At 36.4% G+C, this 22,733-nt stretch overlaps 2 protein-coding genes across 28 annotated transcripts in view; one reads left to right on the plus strand and one right to left on the minus strand.

The window, feature by feature from the left end:
- LNX1 (ligand of numb-protein X 1) overlaps positions 1 to 7,388 on the plus strand; it is a 107,431-nt gene extending 100,043 nt beyond the window's left edge. For all 3 annotated transcript variants that reach the window (XM_037034194.1, XM_037034193.1, XM_037034195.1), the window contains 3 exons: positions 827 to 1,055; positions 6,059 to 6,217; positions 6,609 to 7,388. In XM_037034194.1, coding sequence (XP_036890089.1) covers positions 827 to 1,055; positions 6,059 to 6,217; positions 6,609 to 6,744 — 524 coding nt within the window. In that variant the 3' untranslated portion in view covers positions 6,745 to 7,388. The remainder of the gene's footprint in view (positions 1 to 826; positions 1,056 to 6,058; positions 6,218 to 6,608) is intronic.
- FIP1L1 (factor interacting with PAPOLA and CPSF1) overlaps positions 5,171 to 22,733 on the minus strand; it is a 69,961-nt gene continuing 52,398 nt past the window's right edge. For all 25 annotated transcript variants that reach the window (XM_037034207.1, XM_037034205.1, XM_037034223.1 and 22 more), the window contains 4 exons: positions 21,502 to 21,557; positions 15,613 to 15,826; positions 8,940 to 9,077; positions 5,171 to 8,266 (listed from right to left, as the gene is read on the minus strand). In XM_037034207.1, coding sequence (XP_036890102.1) covers positions 8,119 to 8,266; positions 8,940 to 9,077; positions 15,613 to 15,826; positions 21,502 to 21,557 — 556 coding nt within the window. In that variant the 3' untranslated portion in view covers positions 5,171 to 8,118. The remainder of the gene's footprint in view (positions 8,267 to 8,939; positions 9,078 to 15,612; positions 15,827 to 21,501; positions 21,558 to 22,733) is intronic.

The following is a 22,733-nucleotide window of genomic DNA, read 5'->3' on the forward strand; positions in this document are numbered from 1 at the left end:
ATGGAGGCAGGGGAGATAATGTTTTTTAGTTTCTCTTGCTTTTTCACCCAAGCACCTGGGTGGAGAATAATGAGGTCAACCAAGAAGTGACTTGCCAGTGAAAGAACATGAGCACATTATATGGTGTGATGTATGGAAATGGTCCGGCCTGCTTAACCAATGGTAGTTCTTGGCACCTTTGCAATAGAAATGACAACTCTTCTTTCTCTTTCTCCCCTTCTTTTTTCTTTCTCTCTTTCATTTTACTGCTCTTTATTGGGGTGACACTAGTTAGCAAAATTATATAGGTGCACAATTCTACAACTTCTTTCTTCCTCTTTAAGAACACAGTTCCATGGTCCATTTTTTCTTAACTGCTCTAGACTCCTCTTCCACATACTCTTAGGGGTAGCTTCTTATTCATTCAGTCAAACTACGTTTATTAGGTGCCTACTGCACACTAGACTCTGTGCAGGCACTAAAAGCTTTTGCTAAATGCTCTTCCTTTGTGCTAAAAACAGGAAACAAAGCAAGGAGTGGAAATGCAGGTTTTCTTTGATTAAATGGTAAATGAGGCTAATCTTCCTTCCTCCCCCCACTTTTTTTCAGGCCTTATGCTCTAGAAACCCCCAAACACAACTTACAGGACTCAGAACGTTTTGGAGCGTGCACACAGCCCTCCATGTGCTATATGGGAATCCAGCCCGATGTCAATGCAAGAAGCTCCTGACATGCCCCTCACCATCATACTTCCTGCCTCCCAGGCATTCCCTGCCCCTTTGCACTTTACACAGAAGGTCCTATGTGCCTTCCTACTAAGGATGATTTCTGCTTCTCTGACCATTAGGTGACATTTTATTGAATGTGAATGGAGTAGAACTAACAGAGGTCAGCCGGAGCAAGGCTGTTGCACTACTGAAAAGTACGTCCTCCTCAGTGGTTCTTAAAGTTTTGGAAGTCAAACAATGTGAGCCCCAGGAAGACTGCAGCAGCCCAGCAGCCCTGGACACCAACCACAACACGGCCCCAGCTGGTGACTGGTCCCCGTCCTGGGTCATGTGGCTGGAATTACCAGGGTGAGTCCCACTGAGATCCTTGGGGAGGATGCACAGAAAAGGATTTCGGGTGGCCATGGGAAGAAATAGTTATATTTCTTAAACCACTCTTCTACTGCTGGGTTGATTTATGGCACTAGCATATTAATGAACCCTGGGTTTGTTTGTGGGACGATTTGAAGTAACTGAATTCCCTTCTGTAACGGAAAATGCATGCAGAAATCACAGGGCAGAGACGAAAGCTTGGATGTAGAAACACTTAGCATTCACGATGAGTTACTCACAGGTCTGCTATGTATAGTTGTTCATGCAACAGGGAGTTCACACACCCTGGGGCAGGGGCAGGTGAACCTTTCCCTCATTTGCTAGTGGTACAGCCCTAGGAACTTGCCTAGAGGATGATCCCCTTCTGTGGTTTTGCCTCTTTAGCTTTTGGGTGGCCCTGGCTGAACATAAAGTAACCAGCAAAACATTTTACTGTGACCATATGTTTAAGCATGTTGACTTAGGATGTGTTAAAACTTGAGGAAGCAGCCGGGTTGTCATCTTATTGAGATGACTAGATTCTCACAGTAGAGCCATTTTTTGTCTCAGAGACACTTTGGGACAGCATTTGGGGGGTTGCCTTTCTCAATGGCTGTATACTGAAATTAAATACTTGGAGGATAAACTGGGGTTTGCTCACCTGTATCAGAGCATAAATTCTTGACCTTCAAAAGATTCTTACTAATTTCAAATGCGTGATTTAAATGTTAAATTGTGGAGTCACTGAAGATATGCCGGCTAGGATTAAATGAGAATGAAAGCAGGATGTTTGGCTTTAGTACATTTTTCTTGAGGGTGGAGACACATCAGTCTCTCTCATTTCTTTTTAGTAATTTTTAAATGAGGCTGTGAAAAAATCCCTGGCTCAAATGCAAACTGACCTAGATTCTTTTTTGAGCTTTCAGTAATTGATAAATTGTAAAAAGTGCATTTTTAAACAATTGGAAACTGGGCATTGAGGCAGTTTAAAAATCTTGAAACATTTTAGAACTGAGCCTAGGTGGAAGAGCTACTTTTACCGTTAAAAAACCTTTTTGAAACTGCAACCTACTATAGATCTTTTATATGTTGTGCTTCAAAGCTATTTTGTTATGTAATGAAGGTTCATGTAAGATGGGGCACATGCAAGATGCTTTTTATTCTAACTATGAACAAGTGAATGGCTTTCTTTCCCTCCTTTTTCACTTGTTCTTGGGAGAGCACCTCCTTGCTTGTGCCAGAAGAACCAGGATTTGCTCACTCTTTTAAGAGTGGAAAGGCGATGTGGAATAGTGGCAGCGGGGACAACCCTGGTTTTCGGTCGCCACGGCTATTCTTCATCTCCTTCCTCTCCTCGCAGTGATTTGACAAGCACAGTACAAAATTCAGAGGGCCCCAAAGGATACAGAGTGAAAGGTCCAGTCTCCCACCCGTCCCCTCACGCCTGTCCAGCAGTTAAGCTCTGTCCCCAGTTCCTTGTGTATCTTCCCAGGGAGTACCTATTTTAGGGTATGGCAAACTTTCTGAAAAGGGTCGGCGATTAGGCTTTGTGGGTCACACTATGTCCCAACTCTTCAGCTCTGCTGTGGCAGCATGAAAGCAGCCACAGACAATATGTAAATGAACGGGCATGGATGTTTACTTGCAAAACCAGGTGGTGGGGCTGAGCTGTAGTTTGTTGACCTCTCGTTTATGTATATCTGTACACACAGTGGTAGCATACACATTATGATGTACCAATGATTTTTTTAAAAAATCCTAATATACCTTGGGTATCATTTCATGTCAGTACATATGAAGCTGTCTCATTCTTTCAATGGCTTAATATACCCTAATTGTGTCAATGTACCACAATTTATTGAACTGATAGTGGACACAGGTTTTTTCCATATTCCCTTTCACAAACAATGCTAACAATAAAAATTTGTAAGGAATGTACAGTGATTGCATTCAGTACCAACAGGAACTTGTGTCAGTTTGCCTGGACATACCAGCTCACGCTCTTTGACTTTGTAAGCATTGCATCACTGTTAACTGGCCTCAGGTGATGGTGCAGAAAGCGAGGCCCACTTCATTGATTTCCATCTTTGTGTGGCTTGGTCTTTTCACCTTAGTATTAAAAATAACTTGTTTGGATTCTTTTCAGGGAGCCCAGATAGGTATTAGATATCTCTGTATTCCATCTCTTTTATGCATTTTCTCTTAAATTCTTTTCAACAGCTTACTCCCATTGGTCTCTTTCCTTATTTTGATCTGTCCTTCACATCCCTTACTGTGTTTTCATATCTTTGTTTTTGTCATCTCTTCTGTCGGGTCATTTATTCTCTTCTCGTATCTTTCTTGAAACCTTGCATCTCTACATTGATCTCTTTTAGAGAGTATTTCAGAAGTAGTTTAAATTAACAGTAATATGGCTGTTAAAAATTTCATTTCCTATAGCAGCACTTCTTTGGTGTTTTTTGTCTTACTGTTACTTTCCCATTTTTGCAGTGTGTCTGCTGATTCTTTAATCTTTGTCTTTAATTCTTTAATCTTTACTTCTCCCACACCCACTAGGATCAGCCTTGCAAAGCCACTCACATTGCACGTCTCTCTCCTCCACCCTACCACACTGACAGGCTACTTCCTGTCCATATGGGTTGTCTATCTGGGTTATTACCTCACTCATGCCCTTCTTCTCCACCACAGTGGGCCCAAGAAAGGTCTGCTAATGGTTGGCCTTCCTGCTTGTGTTCCCATGTAGAATGGGTGATTTGCCCTGCAGTGGATCATTCACGATGGTCCCCAGGACTCTACTAGCTTGGCCTGCACTCTCTAGCTGGGGGAACGCTCTCTCCTATGCCCCCTCTTTGACTCACTGGCCTCTGTAAGTTCTCCTGCATATATGGTGACTCAGTTTTAAGATGGAGTTTCCTGGTTGCTAATTTAGTAATTTTTTAAAAAGCAGAAGGGACACCACTAAAATAGAAATAGGAATATCAATTATGCATTTTTCACAATCATGTTGCACAACCACCAGCTGCAAAACCTCAGTAGAAAGTTATATATTTATCTAAGATGTGCCTGTTTGTGGCAAAAATCCCACTGATGATCTTATGGTCGAGTCCTGCCTGAATCAGACTAGGAAAAGCACCACGAAGTTACGCTACGCGGTCCGGCATGGATGCCAGGGAAGGGTGGCTGCTGGGGGCACCAACGCAGTCGTTCTGCCACAGTGTGGAAGAACAAGGAGATACTACTTGCTCTGAACATGTTGAGTATGAGACAACAGTGGGGCCTCCAACTTGGAGAAACAGTTCTAGAGCTGAAATTCCCAAAGTTTTTGTCTCAAGACCCTGTAAGATATTTACAAAGTATAGACAAACTCAAAGAATCTTTGTGTATATAGGCTATATCTAATGACATTACCTTATAATAAATTACTCTTAAGAGTTTATACTTATTTAAAATAATAAACATCATTACATGTTAACGCAGGCTTTTTACAAATTAGAAGATTGGCATTGTGTATCTCTGCAAACCTCTTTAATGTTTGGCTCAACAGACGGTATCTGGACTCTGTTGCCAGATCGCCTGTCACATGCTCTCTGGAGAAATGCCACTGCATGCGCACAAAAAAATGAGTGAGAGGCAAACAGTATCTTACTATTATGATAAAAATGTTTTGTTTTGTTTTATCTCCGGACACTGAAAGGCACCATAGTTTGAGAGCCACGTTTTGGTGATGGAGGGGCTCAGGGCAATACTGAGGTCAAGTGAGAAGTGGGCTGAAGGGCCTCGAAGGAACAGCTAGTGAACAAAAAAACCACAGATACCCTCCAGAGCAGCTAACGACTCCACCACACTTATTAACACCACACTCAACTCCTTTCAACAGAGCTTAAACTATTTTTGAGGTAACCATAATTTCTTATTTGGAAAAATTACCAAGCTCCTTGCTATTCTTTATACTTTGCCAAATCTTTGATTTGTCCTATAATAAATTCAGAATAGTAAAGGACAAATTTACTTGTCCTACAAGTAAATTCAGAGTTTAACAAATGTTACTGACCAACGTTGTGACTTAATAAAACATTTAACAAGAGACGTTTTATTGGTTTTTCAAAAATCAGTTAATATTTTAAGGTACAGCTTATAAACAGTATCTTGATTTTTTTATTGACATGTTAATTTTCTTTCCAATTAGTTTCTGGACTGGGGGATTTTAGAGTCATATCCAGCTTCTGACATACAACCTCTATTTTAACTGTAGTGCAGTTTGCTTGTAGCCTGCACCTGTTAACACTAACCCAATAGTCCTGAATAGTAAAAGAAAGCTTCTTCCAATCTCCACTTCTTAGCTGAGGATTCTACTCATTTACAAACACCTGCGGTCTTTCCTTCTCCCAGTCCTTCTATAACTTGCTATTCCATTTACTGCCAGTTTTCTCTCCTCCTACATAAATCATTCTTATAATCTTTAAATGTACAATTTTCATTCACTTTATGCCTGCATGTGTTACAACTTTTATTAATGTGTAGAACTACATATAAACTAATATTTTTTCAAAAGTCAGATTTTCAACAAATGCATTAATTAGGGTAGATTTAATATTTTTCACTGAAATTAATCATTTACTAAAAGAATTTTGCCTTCATTAACAATTTTATCTACAAGTAAATAGAAATGACATAAGTATGCTTGAATTTGGTTCACCAGTAAGGATCTATGCATATTCAACTTTGTTTAGTATAAATTGAAACATTAAATCTTCAACAAAAAATATGATTACCTTTCCCAGCAGACATATAAGCAAAACATAATAGATGGTGTGATTTTTAAAAGGGTGTTCAGTGATGAAAAATGGAAGTTCAATCAATGGACTATGACATAATTTTGAGTCAGGCCCATCCAGTGCTATTTACCCTAAAAAATAATGCCAACAGAATGAATGGGAATTATTAACTATGAGTTCAAGTTAACTATGCTTATATGTTGATTAGATTACATTCTATTTCAGGGACCTGTATAACTGTAAAGATGTTATATTACGAAGAAACACAGCTGGAAGTCTGGGCTTTTGCATTGTAGGAGGTTATGAAGAATATAATGGGAACAAACCTTTTTTTATCAAATCCATCGTGGAAGGAACACCAGCATACAATGATGGAAGAATTAGGTAATAATAAGAACTGTTTTTTAAAAAAATACCTTATTATACGTGTAAAAGCTTGGCCCAACTTGAAATAAGGCATGTATTTATTATATCTTTTTTACTGGTAAGGAATTAAACACATTTACGTAGCACTGAATCTAAGAAATCCAAAATGATTATAGTTACTTGGTCCCACACAGCAACATCCTTCACTTTTGGCAAGTCTTCTAAATGCAAGCTGAGTGGGTAGAATTTGCAGAATTTAAGTGAGGAGGGATGGGAAAAAAATCTTGGTGAGGAATAATGTAATTAAAATAGATGTAGCAAGAATTAGGGCCATCAAATAAACTTGAATTAACTTCAGCTATGGATCAAAACGGGAATCACACACCTTGCTCTGTGTGTTTGGTTTTAGATGTGGCGACATCCTTCTTGCTGTGAATGGCAGAAGCACATCAGGAATGACGCATGCCTGCTTGGCGAGGATGCTGAAAGAGCTCAAAGGAAAGATCACTCTGACCATTGTTTCTTGGCCTGGCACTTTTTTATAGAATGATGGGTCATAGAAAAACAGAGAATGACAATTAAGTTTAAACAATGTATTTATCTTGTCAATTTTTGTATTTAAAGGATACACTGAAAAAATGTGAACTTTAATGTCCGCAAAAATATGATGTAATGGAAGCCAATTACACCTCAGAAAATATAATTCTCCAAACAAAACATTACTAATAGTTTTTATTCAGTGTGGAGGATTTTGCATCACCAAACTTTATATTTTTCTATTTAATAAAAAGCTCTTAAACAGCTGAAATGATTTGTATGCCCCCAATGAATTCAAATCATACAACTAAGTTAAAAATCTGGTATATGCTGAGATCCGCAAGGATACATTCTGGGTGTTTTAAAATAATTTACACCCAGAGGATTTTAAAAGTTCATTGCTGAAAAATGTTCATCAAATGAGAAATAAATATTTTTTAAAAATTATAGGTGTCTTTAAGTATGTGACACTAACTTCATTTGTTACCACTGTCTAAAAGATCCTAGTAATTCTTTCAAAACCATGTCATTACCATCACTGAGTGTTAACCCCTGAAAATGCTCAAAAAATTATAAACTTATTTTTTTCTTAAATTTAATAGGAAATAACTAAAGCTCTTATCACTTTAGTCACAATATAGTTAGTAACTGTGTAAAAAACCTTCATGCTGCTCCACCAAGGAGCCTTGGGAAAAGCATCAGGAAAGGCCAAACCAGCAGGGCCATGGCGCACACAGGGGGCCACGAGGGAACTCCGTTTGCGTCGGTGATGGGTGTCCCTGTGCCTGCTAAAAGCACTTGGGATAAGTTATTTCCCAGAGGCCACCCAAAGACCCTTAGATTTTATTATTTTGGATATAAAAGTTCCCCATTTAATTTTGCTATGAACCCTGATTTAGAACACTGATACTTGCTACCAAAAAGTTACGCTGTCAAGGCTGCATGGGTTCTGTAACACGCCAAGCATCGGTGCCACAGCAGTAATGATACTCAAGATGCAGGAGGTGCCCTTGGATGCCTTTGCGGTGAAACCTCTTGAGAGATTAGTATTTGATTAACTCAAGAACACTACGGCCAAGGTGGAACCTTGACTTTTATCAGGTACCGGTATATACACAGCTAAACACAGCTCTTTAAATTCCCTGCTGAGTGAGTCATTCACATTATCTTCTTGGATATAAAGTCACTGCTGTATTATTTTTAAATATTACAAAACAAAGATTTTTAACTTAACATGAAAAATTCACTCTTTTATTTTGGAAAAAAGTTTTTATGCTAACAGAAGATTAAAGGTAAATTTCTTAAACATTATCCAGAAAAATAAACAAGATTTGCAGTATCTACTTCTGGCACTAATATTCACAAAAGGTTATACACCACGCCTACTCTGCAGGTGCAGCTTCGGTGCTCTCTTGTTCAGGGGCAGGCTCACTGCCAGCTTCTTTTCCTTCTTTGCTTCTTTTAGATTTTTTGTGCTTGTGTCTCCTGTGACTGTCTCCTTCTTCACTTTCATGGCGACGTCTACTATTACTGAAAAAGACATAAGGTTTGTTCTTAAATATGTATAGGTACACAAGTGGTGACAAAAATCCATCCACTTTGCCAGGTAAATCCTCAATGCAGGGTATTAAAAATTTTAACACATTCTTTTTCTCAAAACACATTTTAGCAGTAATCAGTTTTTTGTGACTTTTATGCTGAGATTGTATTTACTTTATAGGCTCATCTGCGCCAATATTATTTCCAGGGCCCATGTATTTTATTTTGAAAGACCAATTACAAATGAAAAGTTGAAGCACTAAAGTAAGAAATACTTTCTAGGGTTTATTTTAGGCAAATAATAGGCATTAATATTTAATGCCCTGAATTTTGTTTAATTAAACTGCTTTAATATTTACTATTAAAGTCTGGTTCATATGCCAAATTCCTTCCTCCCAAAAAGATAATGTAGAAAGCCTAATTTTCTCATATATTATTTTACATTCTATGCTCATTTTGGTTTACTGGTATTAAAGACAGTCTTGTTAAGATTTAAAAATCTGTGCTGAAACCTATAAGGAATCAACTTATTAAACATTACTCGTAATCTTCTAAGTAAGAACACATATGCTCTACTGGTTATCGGGAAATCTTTTACTTCCTGAAGTCAAATAAATTTCTCTGTCAGTTTCAAAGTATTTCACTATTTTATTAAAGAGCAAACCTTCGAGATGACTTGTGTCTAGTTTCCTCCTTCTCTCTGTGTCGTCTTTCTCTATGCCGTTCTTCTTTCTCTCGACTTGCTCTATGACGCTCATAGCTTCTGTCTGCATACTCCCGGTATCTGTAACGTTCTTCGTCACTGAAATCAGAACAGAAACAACTGTTCTTGACAACTGGGATGTTAATACTTAATGATTTCAAACAGTAAAAGATGTGACTTGAGTTCAAACCAGAGGCCCCCACATTAGCATCTTAAAGAGAAACAGATACAAAACAGTCATTTAACTGAGAGGGAAATAAATACAGATGCCATTCCCTAACTAGTACTAAAGCTAATACAAGAATACAAAATATATAATTACACATCACATTAAGGGATCAATTTTGTTCCATTTCTTCAAAATTGTTATGGGATAGAAATTTTGGCAAACTGCTGTTTTCTTCAAAACTTGAAGCTGTAAATGATTTAAATTTTAATTAGCTTTCTTTTACTCCTTTTAGAATTAAAAGCATGCTTGTATATTTCAGATATTCAACCAAAATCCTTATATTACTTGTAAAACACTGGGCACACAGTTAAGATTCTGAAAATGTATTTTAAATATTTGGCTCACACTGGCTACATTACACAGTAGGAAGTAGATGAAGGTTCTTAAGTTTTCAATCACATAAAGAGTATATTCATCTAATAAAGAGGCACAGAAATGAAGAACAGAGGGACATCAAAGCAACTTCAGTATCCACTCAAAAAGTTGCCTGTGGACACACACACTTGCATTCTGACATCCCAGTTACTTAATACTGTGCGCATGTGATGAGAAGAAGGGATTCACATGGCCAATAACTTCAAATGCATAAGCTCCAGCTGCCCCTCCACTTTCTGACTGTGGAGGGAACGGACTTGTAAAACTGGGACCAAGGCTGGTAGTCGCCCTTCCCCTCCCTAACCCTGTCCCCTCTTTCCATGTACCTTCACCCACATTCCTCTTTCCACCTTTCTCCCAATCCTTTAAGCCTCTTATTTTCGAATTTTGTTCAGCACAGAAGTCAGTACTTTCTACAACTTCGTATCAGTAAACTCAGAATAAAAATATCTTTTACAGCACTGTGTTCTGAAGAGCCTTGGATTCTAGAAATATATGTTTAATACAAATTATTAAATTAAGTGGTCTGGAGCATCAAAGGGCTGAGGAATCTGAGGGGGAGTAATAGGAAACAGAATCAGGTGAAGTATAAGCCATATAAAAGAACAAATCAGCCTGTGGTCTCCTAGCAACAGAAATGATTCAGTAGTACTACATCTAATGCTGACCAAGGTACTACATCTAATGCTGACCAAGGAAGTATAAGCCATATAAAAGAACAAATCAGCCTGTGGTCTCCTAGCAACAGAAATGATTCAGTAGTACTACATCTAATGCTGACCAAGGTATTACTGCTTCAATACATTACATTTAAAAACATTTCATTAAAATAAGAAAATGTACACACACACACACACCTGTGTGTGTACATGTTTACATTCACACTATTTTTCTAACCATAAATACATATTTGTGTGTGGAAGGAAGCAAGTCACCCAAGAGGCCATGTGCCAGGCCAGATAGTGCGGAGTGCTGGGAAGAGGAGTACAGGCAGAGTGGGCCCAGGACCACATCCCAGTTCTACTACTTACTGAACGTGTGACCCTGGGGAAGTGACCTAACCTCGTTAGACCTCAGTTTTCTTATTTGTAAAACTGGCATCAAGCTGCTGTAGAACTGACAATAACATTTTTAAAGTGCTTGGTACAAGAGAGGGCCCTTAATAAAAGGTAGCTGACATGCAGGTTCACCATCTTCAGTCAATTTAATGCTACATTTTTTAGAAGCAGTACCTTTTTTGTAATGGTGTCTGGCACTGCAATGAACATTTCTGATGTTGTAATTAAGATTTCTGAAGCATAATAAACTAGCACATGCCAGGACAAATATCATTAATATACCCTCTTAAAAAATGAGGCTCTCTTTATAATGATTCCAAATGGGTTTACACTAAAATAATGTCAATTATCTCATAATTCGTCATTTGTAACCTTGCCTTAACACCAATTCTTGATGTTTTTGAGGCCTTTTAAGATTCTGAAGGCAGTGATTGGATGGGAACCTTACTACAGATGACAGAATATTTGGTCTCATGCACGAAACCTAAAGACCCCCCTTCTCAGGCCCTTTGATAAGCAGCTGCAGCACAAAGTCTCTCCGGGCCTGGAAATCATTAGACTTCACTCAAATACCCAGAACAGACAGACTGCAATCTGGCCCACAATTAAGTGGCCTATAGACTACATGTTGAACTGGTCTGTAATTTTCAGAACAATGACCCTATAATTTGTAATACAACACATACTATATGCCATATTGCTAAAATGTCTTCAAAAATTAAAAAAATGGCCTGTACTTATGCTTCACTTGGATTTTCCAAAGAACACTTTATTCCTGGGATAATTCAGAAAAACACAAAATTCCTGTACCTTTATGACCCTGAACTTTTTTTAGTTAGATTTAGGTAAACAATGACTTCTGATGCCCCACAGCATAGCAACCTAAAAATTAACTGTGGTTTAATTATTAATGCCTTAGTTCCAATAAAAATTAAGTAGCATTTGTGCATGTGTGTTTGAATGAAAGAATTTAGCCTCCAGTATTCTATAAACCTTGTATTATTTATATTTATTCAAAGAAAATCTATGAGCTCTAGCAAAGCCATTCCATTTAGTCATTCGTCCTATTAGGTTTCACATTAAGCTCCTTAACTTTTAAGTATGGACACTCTAGAGACAGCAGTGCTATCTCAAGTGTTTTAATACACCAGAAAGAACTCAGCTTTCTGGAAAGTAAGGCTTTTGAACTTAAAGGAATCATACTGACCTTTGTGGCTAAAGTTGACAGCATATGTCCTACCACATGAACAAAAAACATACACTCACACATACACACAAACACATTATGTATCATACATTTATTAATCTAGTGAATAAAAATCTATCAGGTGCCCACAAAATATAAGTCATATTATTAGGAACTATAGGTAGAAAAAAGATCAATAAATCCTGTTATCAGCTTCTTATTGGACATTGTTTTAGGAAAAGTTTTAAACCATTAACGAGTCCTAGTTGCCTTGACAATACTAAATGGTTAACTCAGAAAGGGCAGTGTATGAATAATTCTGTATTCTTAAGCATAGAGCTTTGTGCCTGTTATGTAACAGAGACTCAGAAAATGTCAATTTCATGAATAAAAGAAGAAATTGCTACCGCCTTTCCCTCAAAGATATGGGGGGAAAGGAAATCAAGTGCTTAGAGAGTAATAAGGAAAATGAGAAAACAATTCTAAAACTACCTGATTTCAAGACTAAAGATTTTAAGTAAAATCTCAACCACATTTCCAATAGATACTAAGGCTCCACTACTGCCTTATATTTCTTTATGCTTCCATTTCCTCATCTAATAAGTAAAAATTAAGACTAGACAATTTCTAAGGACCTTTTGGATTAAGAAGTCTATGATTAGATGACCATAACTAACAAAATAAATGCTACTTGAATCAACTATGTATGTGCTCACATCCTGAATTGATCTGATGTATTTACTGCTTCATCTCATCCAGCAAAATCAGAAAACTGTCTATGTACATTACATTTATTTATCTCACCCACAAAAATAGTATAAAAGTTACTTTTAACTTATTTCATCCCACAATGTGATGGTATCTACACATATGTTTTAAGAAAGATGCCCAAATTAAAGCTTTGATTGTGATAAAAACTGATTTTTATTCATTTAAAAATCTTTCTGGCTTAAAGTTTTACCAATAATATTCAAAATTGTTTTTTCTCTAGTGTATTCATCTTCCTCCCCTGAAATATGTAAGTCATTTATTTGCTGACATATTCATTATGTGCCAGGCATTACTGTACAAAGTGCTGAGGTTACAGAAATGAAAAATGGTGGCCAATGCACTTAAAGAGGCTAACTAAGGAACTCATGCTAAAGAAAAGACATAAAGTGCTTAGGAAACATGTGAATGAAATGAATTCTTTCAGGTGCAGAGGAGCTCACAGAAGACAAATGTGAGCTAGACCCTGAACAAGGAATAGAAGTTTGTGAGGCAGAGAGGTTAAGAAACGACAAGAGCACAGGAAGTGTGGAATGTGGAACTCTGAGGGATTTCCAGAACACCAACTGGTCCTGTGGAGCTAGGATATGCGATGCACTGGCTTGCACGAGAACTGGGGATAAAATGCAGAAAGGTGCAAGACTTGGGACTTGCGGATCCTAACAAGAACTGGGCATTTATTCTTTAGGCCAACAGTACACGCTGGTCCCAAAGAAGTATATAAATTCTTCTCAATGGCACAGAACATTTCTGGGAATCAATTTCCAGGTCTCTAACTTCCACATTTATTCTTTCCTGAATCTGAACTGCCTCATGATACAGCTGTGGGTAAAACATCATGCCACTTCTCTAGCTAACCTCTTCTCTCACAATCACCCTCCTGGCCCTTTGCAAAAGACAGGCATTCCTTTCACAAGTTTTACTCTGGTACGTTGGCTAAGTTTGTAAAAACTGTCCTGGCATCAAACAGATATCTAATTTATAATAATTTTATAATTTATTATAATTATAATCTATAATAATTTTATAATAAATTTGTAATTTATTGTGGCCAGTGAGACACATTTTGTTCAAGGAACCATAAAGCATCTGTGGGGCTTTGGGTTTCCCATCTTATAGACTGTTCCATTAAGAACAGAGTATGAAGTAAGAAATGAGATTTCTAAACTTCATATATACCTTAATGTCACAGTAGTCGTAACAATTTTTCCTGAACTAGTAAAACCAATATCAAATGATCCTTTTGAAGAAAAGCAAAATATTGGAAGGCAGCACCTTATTTTGAGCTCTATGACTATTTTGTTTATTAGACTTATACAGGGAATATAGGTTAACTCATTCGAACAGAAAAATAAAGCCAGATTTTTTCCTTTAGAAGCTGAATGTTACTTGGCTGTCTGACTGGACACTGAGAGCTATCTTTTACCACAGACACTTGATAAACGGGTCTTGATAAAGTCCTTTAGGTATTCTTCCAAGAAACAGAGAAAACTAAAACTGTAATTACTAAATGAATTGGACTGAACTGTGCACCCCCCAAAATATGCTCAAGTCCTAACCCCCACGCTTGTGAATGTAACCTTATTTGGAAACAGGGTCTTTAGAGATGTTGAGTGAAGATGAAGTCATACTGGATTAGGCTGCACCCAAATTCAATGACTGTAGTCCTATAAGAGGGAAATTTGGACATAGATACAGAAAGGTGAATGCCACGTGAAGACAGGAGAGAGATGAAAATGATACATCTATAAACCAAAGAACACCAAGGACTGCTAACCACCAGCACAAGCTAAGAGACAGGCATGGAACAGACTCTCCCTCGAGTGTACAAAAAGGAACTAGCCCTGCTGACACTCGGATGATATCAGACTTCTAGCCTCTAGAGCTCGGAGTAAATTTCTGTTCTCAGTTACTAGTTTGTGGTACGTTTTACAGTAGTCTCAGGAAACAATTACACTGAGTAAGCTGTAGTTTTACAAAGCAGATGGTTTCCAATTCTGTGCTTCCAAGAAAATCAAATCGTGAGCTGATGGACCCTTAACAACCCTTAACAATGCTAGGTTAACTATGTACTCTTGGCATGTCACTAAATCTACAGGTGCTCAAATAATTGAGTGATGGAGCTACAACAAAATTCTATTGATTCTCACATATTTTATATGAACAAGGTTTCTCAGCACTTAGAACTATATATATTTTTTCTAAAAAAGAAATATATTTTAGTGGCAAAGTGTTTTTTCTTAACACTAATAATCATTTACAGATATATTAACTGGGGATAGGCAAAAGCTCCACAATCACATTAAGGAAGGTAATTCTATTAAATTAGTTTCAGAATTTACATTACATATAAAACTGATGATAATTAAAACCATGAAAAAATGTTTTAAATAATTACATTTTTTATGTTATACATTTTAATACATTTTAACTCACATAAGTATGTTGCAGGAAAGGCTGACAGGTTGATCAGTTTAAAAAGACTGTCTTAGGAATAGTATTTTACATTAGAATAAAATTCTTTGGGGGAAGTAATTCAGAAATAAGAATTTGATCACAAAAAGAAATGTATAATTTTCATCTGTTAAGAAAGTCTGTTTATGCACTTTTAAAAAAATGGATGGTGCTTAGTAAATCACTATAAAGTTTTTAGCTCATTGCATGTATTTAAAAGACTGATAATTTTATTCTAAAATTGTCATGTCACTGGAAACTATATACTGTCAACTATTTACATTTAACATAAAAATTTTAGATGTGAAGATATATGAAGGGATACAAAATTTTCAAAATTCTTTTAAGGGAGGAGTGAACAAACAGATTTGAAGACTGTTGCTTTAGGTAATGAGAACCTCTATGAATTAAACAGCCTTGAGGTGTTTAAATGGCTATCCCCAAAACTCTTTCCAATAATCCTTTCCCAACTGAACGGGATTTTCCATCCTATTATCAAATACAAATTCTCACATGCACAGTAAGTGCCGACAGAGGCATACAAACTCCTACCCACTCACGCACCTGTTGAAAACGCTCGGTGTGGGGCTGTGGTCGCGCTCCCGCTCCCTCTCTCTGGTGCGCTCTCTTTCTCTGTCCCGGTCACGATCTCGGTCCCGCTCCCGGTCCCGGTCTCTATCTCGCTCTTTCTCTCTTCTTGAATAATAGTCCCACTGCTTGCTGGTGTCCACAAGACTAGGCCATGAAGGAGCAGATCCAGGAAGGTGGGGAAAGGCAACTGAAGAGAAAAAAACAGTGAAACACAAAAATTAGAAACAAGTTAAAACCAGAGACAATGACCCCCCCCCAAAAGTTATAAAAAATAGACAAAACTCCAACCAAAAGTGCTTTATCCAATTATAATGAAAACTTATAACTACAAAAGAGAAAGGACATACAGTGAAAATTCACAGATTGCGGGAATATCCAGAAACAAATCTTAAAGACCTAACATATAAAGACACTCCCTTTTGCAACATGAACAGGAACCAGAAATAGATACATCACAAACTCCCCAATATCAAAAATGGAAACCAGAATACATTAGAGCATCTTCAAATTATTAAGATAAAACTGAGAAATGCATACTCAACATGTATTTTTTAAAAAAGGCACTGATAAACAAAAAAATGAGCAAACACAATCAACAAGAACTCACCAAAAGAACTTCTATCAGATAGCTGTTTAATACATTTTATGAGAAATCACCCCCCAAAAAAGAATGCATACTTTCAAAACAATATAGGGAAAACCAGAATTTTTTAAAAAAATCACCAATTCAATTTAAAAAACCTGGGAAAACATAAGTTTATTAGCTCAAAAATCAGAATAATATAAGAGAACTGAACCATCAGTTATATAACAGAATATGATCTGTACTTAGAAAAATTCTGACCATATTTTGAATATAAGACATAAAAACACACAGAATGGCTAAAAGAATGAGAGAAAAGAGAAAAATATTAATACCCCTCAATCTCCATATGAGTAGCTATATTAAAGATTCACACAGTAAGAATTAACTGGTAAAGAAAGGTAACTACGTGAAGATGAAAAAATATAACTTGCCAAGAAGGCAGAAAACATTAAACATCCAGGCATCTAACAACACAGCCTTAATTTTGGGAGAGTAAGAGCTAAAAGGAATATAACTAGAAATAGAAAAACCCACAATGATCATGGGAGAATGCCATAATCCTCTCGATTATTGATACTTTGTAAGGACAAAAAATTGCTACAGATATGTAAGATTTGAACAAAACACTGTTAACAAGACTGATAATGAACCTAACAGAATACTGTCTGTAATAGTTGAAGAATACTCATTATTCTCAAATACATATGAAACATTCATAATATACTATGTACTTTCAGAGGATAAGTAGAATAAACAGTTCTCTGACTACTATGCAATATGTTAGTAAAATTTTAAAATTTATAGGAAAATAATCTCCATACATTTCAAATAAAATTCATGTAAAATTCTGCCCTAGACAGTGTGGCTTTGAGGATGGAGTGCCAGCCTGAGAATCAAGGGGTCACTGATTCTCTCCCAGTCAGGGCACACGCCTGGGTTGTGGGCAGGTCCCCAGTAGGGGGTGCATGAGAGGCAGCCACACACTGATGTTTCCCTCCCTTTCTTTCTCTCTCCCTTCCCCTCTCTAAAATAAATAAATGAAATCTTAAAAAAAAATTTTTTTTCATCATTTAGGAATTGAACACAAACATCAAATGTCTAGAGATGCAAATTGTTGTAGAGGAAAATTTAATCTTTAAAAACACATTAGAAAAGATGGAAAATTAATGCACTAAGCTTACAACATATGAACTTAGAAAAGCACAGAAAAGTATAAAAGGGAGACAATAAAGATAAAAGTAGAACTCAAGTAAACAGAAAACTACCACACAATTTAAAAAAGCAGAAAGTTGGTTTTAAAGACTAGACAAAACATGACAATCTCTGACAAGATTACAGAAAAGAGACCACAGAAACTGCATCAGAACCAAAGGCAGCCCACAACTACAGATGCTGCAAAGATTAAACAATGCACAGAATATTACACACTGTATACAAACACATTTAAAAACTCAGCCGAAACACTTGTTCTTAAAATTAAATTACCAAAGTGAATTAAAAATAAAAAGAAATCTTAATTCTGTAACTATTAAAGATATTGTATTGTCAGTAATTTAAAACCTTCTCACAAGATCAGATGGCTTTTGCAGGTGAATTTTTATTAACTTATAAGGTATAGACCATTCTAATATTACACCAACTTCCAGAGAACAGGCAAAAAAGACCATTCTCTAACTTATCCAATGTGGCTTATATAACCTTAATACCAAAACCAGTTAAGGATATTACAAATAAAGTAAAATCACAGACCAATCTTACATATTAACTTAGAGGTCAAAATACCAAATCAGTATTTAAAAAAAATCATGACCAGGTTAGATATATCTCAGAAAATAAACTAAACAGTGGCTTAATATTAGAAAAATATTAGAAATTTGCCACATTAACAGATTAAGGAAGAACAGCACGATTTCAGAAAGCATTTGATAAAAATCCATGTCCCTTCAATTTAAAAGCCCTTGGAAAACTGGAAGAAATGTTCCTTAATCTGATGTGGGGTTCTATTAAAAACCCAACAGTAAAACCCTGGTAGTAAAAATTATAAAACCATTTTTAAAAAAGGTATTTCAATACTTCAACATTATATGGAGTTCTTAGAACACACACAAAAAAGGGGGGTTATACAAGAATCTGAAAAGAAACGAACAAAATTATTATCTGACGAGGATAATACTGTCTAAAGAGACTTCACAAATTATAGTGAGAGTTCACAGATAACTGGCTACATGATCAAATATGTTACACTGATCAATATATATATCTTTATTTATTACATGTATCTCTGTAAACTATGTGTTCTATATATTTATATATATTCTATATTTTTGTTCTATATTTATAATTCTGTATCTAAATATAAGCAAATACAAACAAAACAGAGTTCAAATGAATATACCACTTACAACAACAAAAACATTAGATACCCATGACTAAATCTAACCAAAGATATGCAAGAAGTGTACAGAAATAATTCCATCACTTAAAGCACATCAAAAAAAAATCTCCCTAAATGGAAAGTGAGTCTTTGTTCATAGATGAAATCACGCTCTAAGGGATGAATCTGACACCAACTGACCTCCAGCTCCCACCGAACCCCAGGACTATGTACAAGAGAAGGGCTCTCGAGCCAGGCTGCACGGTTCGAATCCCAAATCTGCCACTTACTGTGCATTACTGCGGAAATTACTTCATCTGGCTATTATTCAGTTTCCTCCTCCACAAAATGAGGATATTAACAGTACGCCTACTTTATAAGGCTGTCAGGATTACATGCGTTAACAGTGCTTGTCACACAATAAGGTTAATATAAATGCTAGTTATTAATAAAAATCTTAAGTTTTTCATGGAACTTGTAAAGTTGATTGTAAAATGGACATGTAAGAGCAATGGCTCAAGACTATTTCTAGAGTTGAACAGGTACATTCTGCTGAACCAAATATCAGATTTATTATAAAATTTATAATTAAGATAGTGTGGCATTATTAGCATAAGAATAGTAGTTAAATAAACCAAGTAAATAGTCTAGAAGGCAGAAATACAGATTTATGCATCCATGGAAACTTGATACGTGAATGGAGATTGTATATTCCTCAGGAAGGCCAGACTAGTCAACAAACTGCACTTGGACAATTGTACCTATAGTTTACAACACAGGCAAAAATCAATTTTCCAGATGGGTTATGAATGTACACATGAAAAACAAAATTTAAAATTTGGGGGGAGAAAATATATATTGGGGAGTATTTTTTATATACTCAAGATTGAGAAAGCCATGGTCCAAATATGAACCTAATTACAATGTGGTATGACTTTACATAGTTGATACAGTAATGATGGTACATACTGCTGTATCTAAATAGGAACATTCTCCTTTACATGGCTTGAGTACTATAATTATCTCTAAAATACACAATAATTAGCCCTCTTAGCGCAGTAGGCAGTGCGTCAGTCTCATAAAATACACAATAATTATACAGTCATAAAATGTAAATAAGGTGTTTTTTGTTTGCCTTTTAGAATAAAAAACTAACTTGCCAGGGCACAGATAACTTTGACAGAATATAGATGTTACATAAGTAGGAGTACAGCTGACCAGGATGGGAGGCAGAGGGGAGAGAAGCAGTGAAAGCTCAGAAAGATGCCCAGTAGTTGTGATTGATGAAAAAAAAAAGAGAGCAGATATAAAGGAATAAAGACAATGTCATAATTTCACTGGTGGGAAAAAGGAGTAGAGACCTTAAGTGAGCAAAATACAGATTTATCATAGTAGAAATAGTAAAATACACATTTACCATAGTAGCACATGGTATCTGAAGTTATATAAATCAAGAAATCAGTGATGGCCTGGGCCCAGTAGCTCAGTTGGTTAGAGCATCATCCTGACACACTAAGGTTGCAGTTTCAATCCCTGGTCAGGGCACATACAAGAATCAGCCTCTCTAAAAAGAATAAAAATCAATCAATAAAAAAATTTCTAAAAAGAAATAGGGTAATAAGCTTATGTAGAAATGCCATGGAGACCATCTGATCTAAAAGCCATTAAAAATGCTTAAGTTCTTCCATATCCCTGAAAAACATTACTTTTAAACTAGTACTTATTTTATAAGTACAATCTTTTTTTAAAAAATATTTTATTTATTTATCTTTAGAGGGGAAGGGAAAGAGAGAGGAAGAGAAACATCAATGTACGGTTGCCTCTCATGAGTCCCCTGCTGGGAACTGACCTGCAACCCAGGCATGTGCCCTGACTGGGAATCAAACCGCGATCCTCTAGTTCACAGGCCTGCGCTCAATCCATTGAGCTATGCCAGCCAGGGCTATAAGTAGACTTCTAGGAAGCTCAGAGAGTCCCAAAGAAGTTGGACCCAAGGAAGCACACACCAAGACACATCATAATTAAGTTACTGAAGATTAAAGGTAAGATAAGAATCTTAAAAGCAGCAAGAGAAACTCCTTTGTAGGTACCTACAACTCCTACAAAGGAGTTCCCATAAGACTATCAGCTGATTTTTCAAAAGAAAACTTGGGGGCAAAAGGGGCTGGAGAGGATTATTCAAAGTCATGAAAGACAAGGACCTACATCCAAGATTGTTCTCTCTAGCAAAGCTTTCATGTAGAATGGAAAGGCAGGTAAAGTGCTTCCCAGATAAGGTCAAGTTAAAGTTCATTACCACCAAGCCCTTATTATATAAAATGTGAAAGGGACTTATCTAAGAAAAAGAAGATCAAAAATACGAACAATAAAATGACAACAAACTCAAAACCATTAGCAACCGAACCTAAAAAACAAAAACGAACTAAGCAAACAACTAGAATAGCAACAGATTCGCTGAAATAGAGTTCACATAGAAGGTTATCAGGAGGTGGGGGGAGGGGGAAGAATGGAGGAAAAAGTACAGGGAATAAGAAGCATAAATGGTGGGCACAAAATAGAGAGGGGGAAGTTGAGAATAGTGTGGAAAATGCAGCAGCCAAAGAACTTATATGTGTGATCCATGGACATGAAATAAGTTGGGGAAAAATGCTAATGGGAGCGGGGATACAGAGTGGAGGGGAATAAAAGAAAGAAAAACATGGGACAACTATAATAGCATAACTAATAAAATACATTAAAAAAATTTAAGTCCTTTACTGATTCAAATCCAATCTGGTAACTAAAAATACTTGCCATTGGTGTATAGGTAGAGGTGGAAGAGGGTATGAGGGAGAATCCATTAATGATAATGGAAAAATATACAAGAAAATAAAAGAAAAACTAACTAAATAAAAATACTTACCATTGCCATATGGAAAAGCACGTGCAGAACGACTATCATAACCAGAGGAATGTCCACTGTTGAAGAAAAATGTATTTTTATGTCTTACTATGAAGTTCTAGATTTTAATAGTTTGGTACAAAACATAAAAGCAGAATCATGACATGAATCATGACAGTTAATCACAATATAATACTGAGCTTTAATTCTTAATTTTATTTAATATTAAAAACACAGACTTCTCAATCTCCAAAAAATATACAACGTACCACTCAACTGTAAAGGAAAACACAGATTGCTAATACTACTTAACATGAATAACCCAATGAATTAATTTTAACTCACAAGATAACAGAAACTTTGAGGCTAACAGAATATTTGAGACGTAGTTAAAATTTAGTCTTAAAAACAATTGGTCTTAATGGTTATAAATCATAAACTTAGCCCCACTGACAGGATCAAGAAAAAATACTTTTAACATTTTTTTAAAAGATTTTATTTATTTATTTTTAGAGGGGAAGGGAAGGAGAGAGGGAGAGAAATATCAATGTATGGTTGCCTCTCGTGCGCCTCCTGCCGGGAACTGGCCTGCAACCCAGGCATGTGCCCTGACTGGGAAACAAACCTCGATCATCTGGTTCGCAGGTCCTTGCTCAATCCACTGAGCTACACCAGCCAGGGCTACTTTTAACATTTTGATTGAGAAAACAAATATATGTCCAACAAGGACTTCATAAAATTAAGTCCTTACTTTCTCACAAGTCACCCTTCACTGAGTTTTATAATTTTCTTTGAAAATTTATTGCAGGGTTTGATGCTACTGATATCATAAGGTTCTTACAATTTTTGCCTTTTCATATAATTTAAATCACTTTTTCAGAAATATGTATTTATAGAGTTTATTTGCCACTTCAGCAGAAATAATAGCCACCATTTATTAGTGATTTTTATCTATTAAGAATGATGCTGATGCTTTATATTCACTAACTGTTTTAATCTTTACAATTCTATCAACCCCATTTGGAAAAAGAAGAAACTAAGTCTCGAAGAGTAGTTACGAGCTTGCCTAGCAACACAAAGCTCGTATATTATGAAGGCACGAATGTGAACCAGGTTTCTGTGATTCCACAGCCTATGTTGTTAAGCACCGTATTGCCATCCATGAGGTAAATACCCTCTGGGGCAGTATGCCAACTAACATAAAGCATAAATGCGGGGTGTAAACACAAGGCGATTCTCGTGCAGAATGGATG

The sequence above is a fragment of the Sturnira hondurensis genome, unplaced genomic scaffold (genome assembly GCF_014824575.4).
Source record: "Sturnira hondurensis isolate 20B ecotype Veracruz unplaced genomic scaffold, ASM1482457v3 Scaffold0022017, whole genome shotgun sequence".
NCBI classification, from domain to species: domain Eukaryota; kingdom Metazoa; phylum Chordata; class Mammalia; order Chiroptera; family Phyllostomidae; genus Sturnira; species Sturnira hondurensis.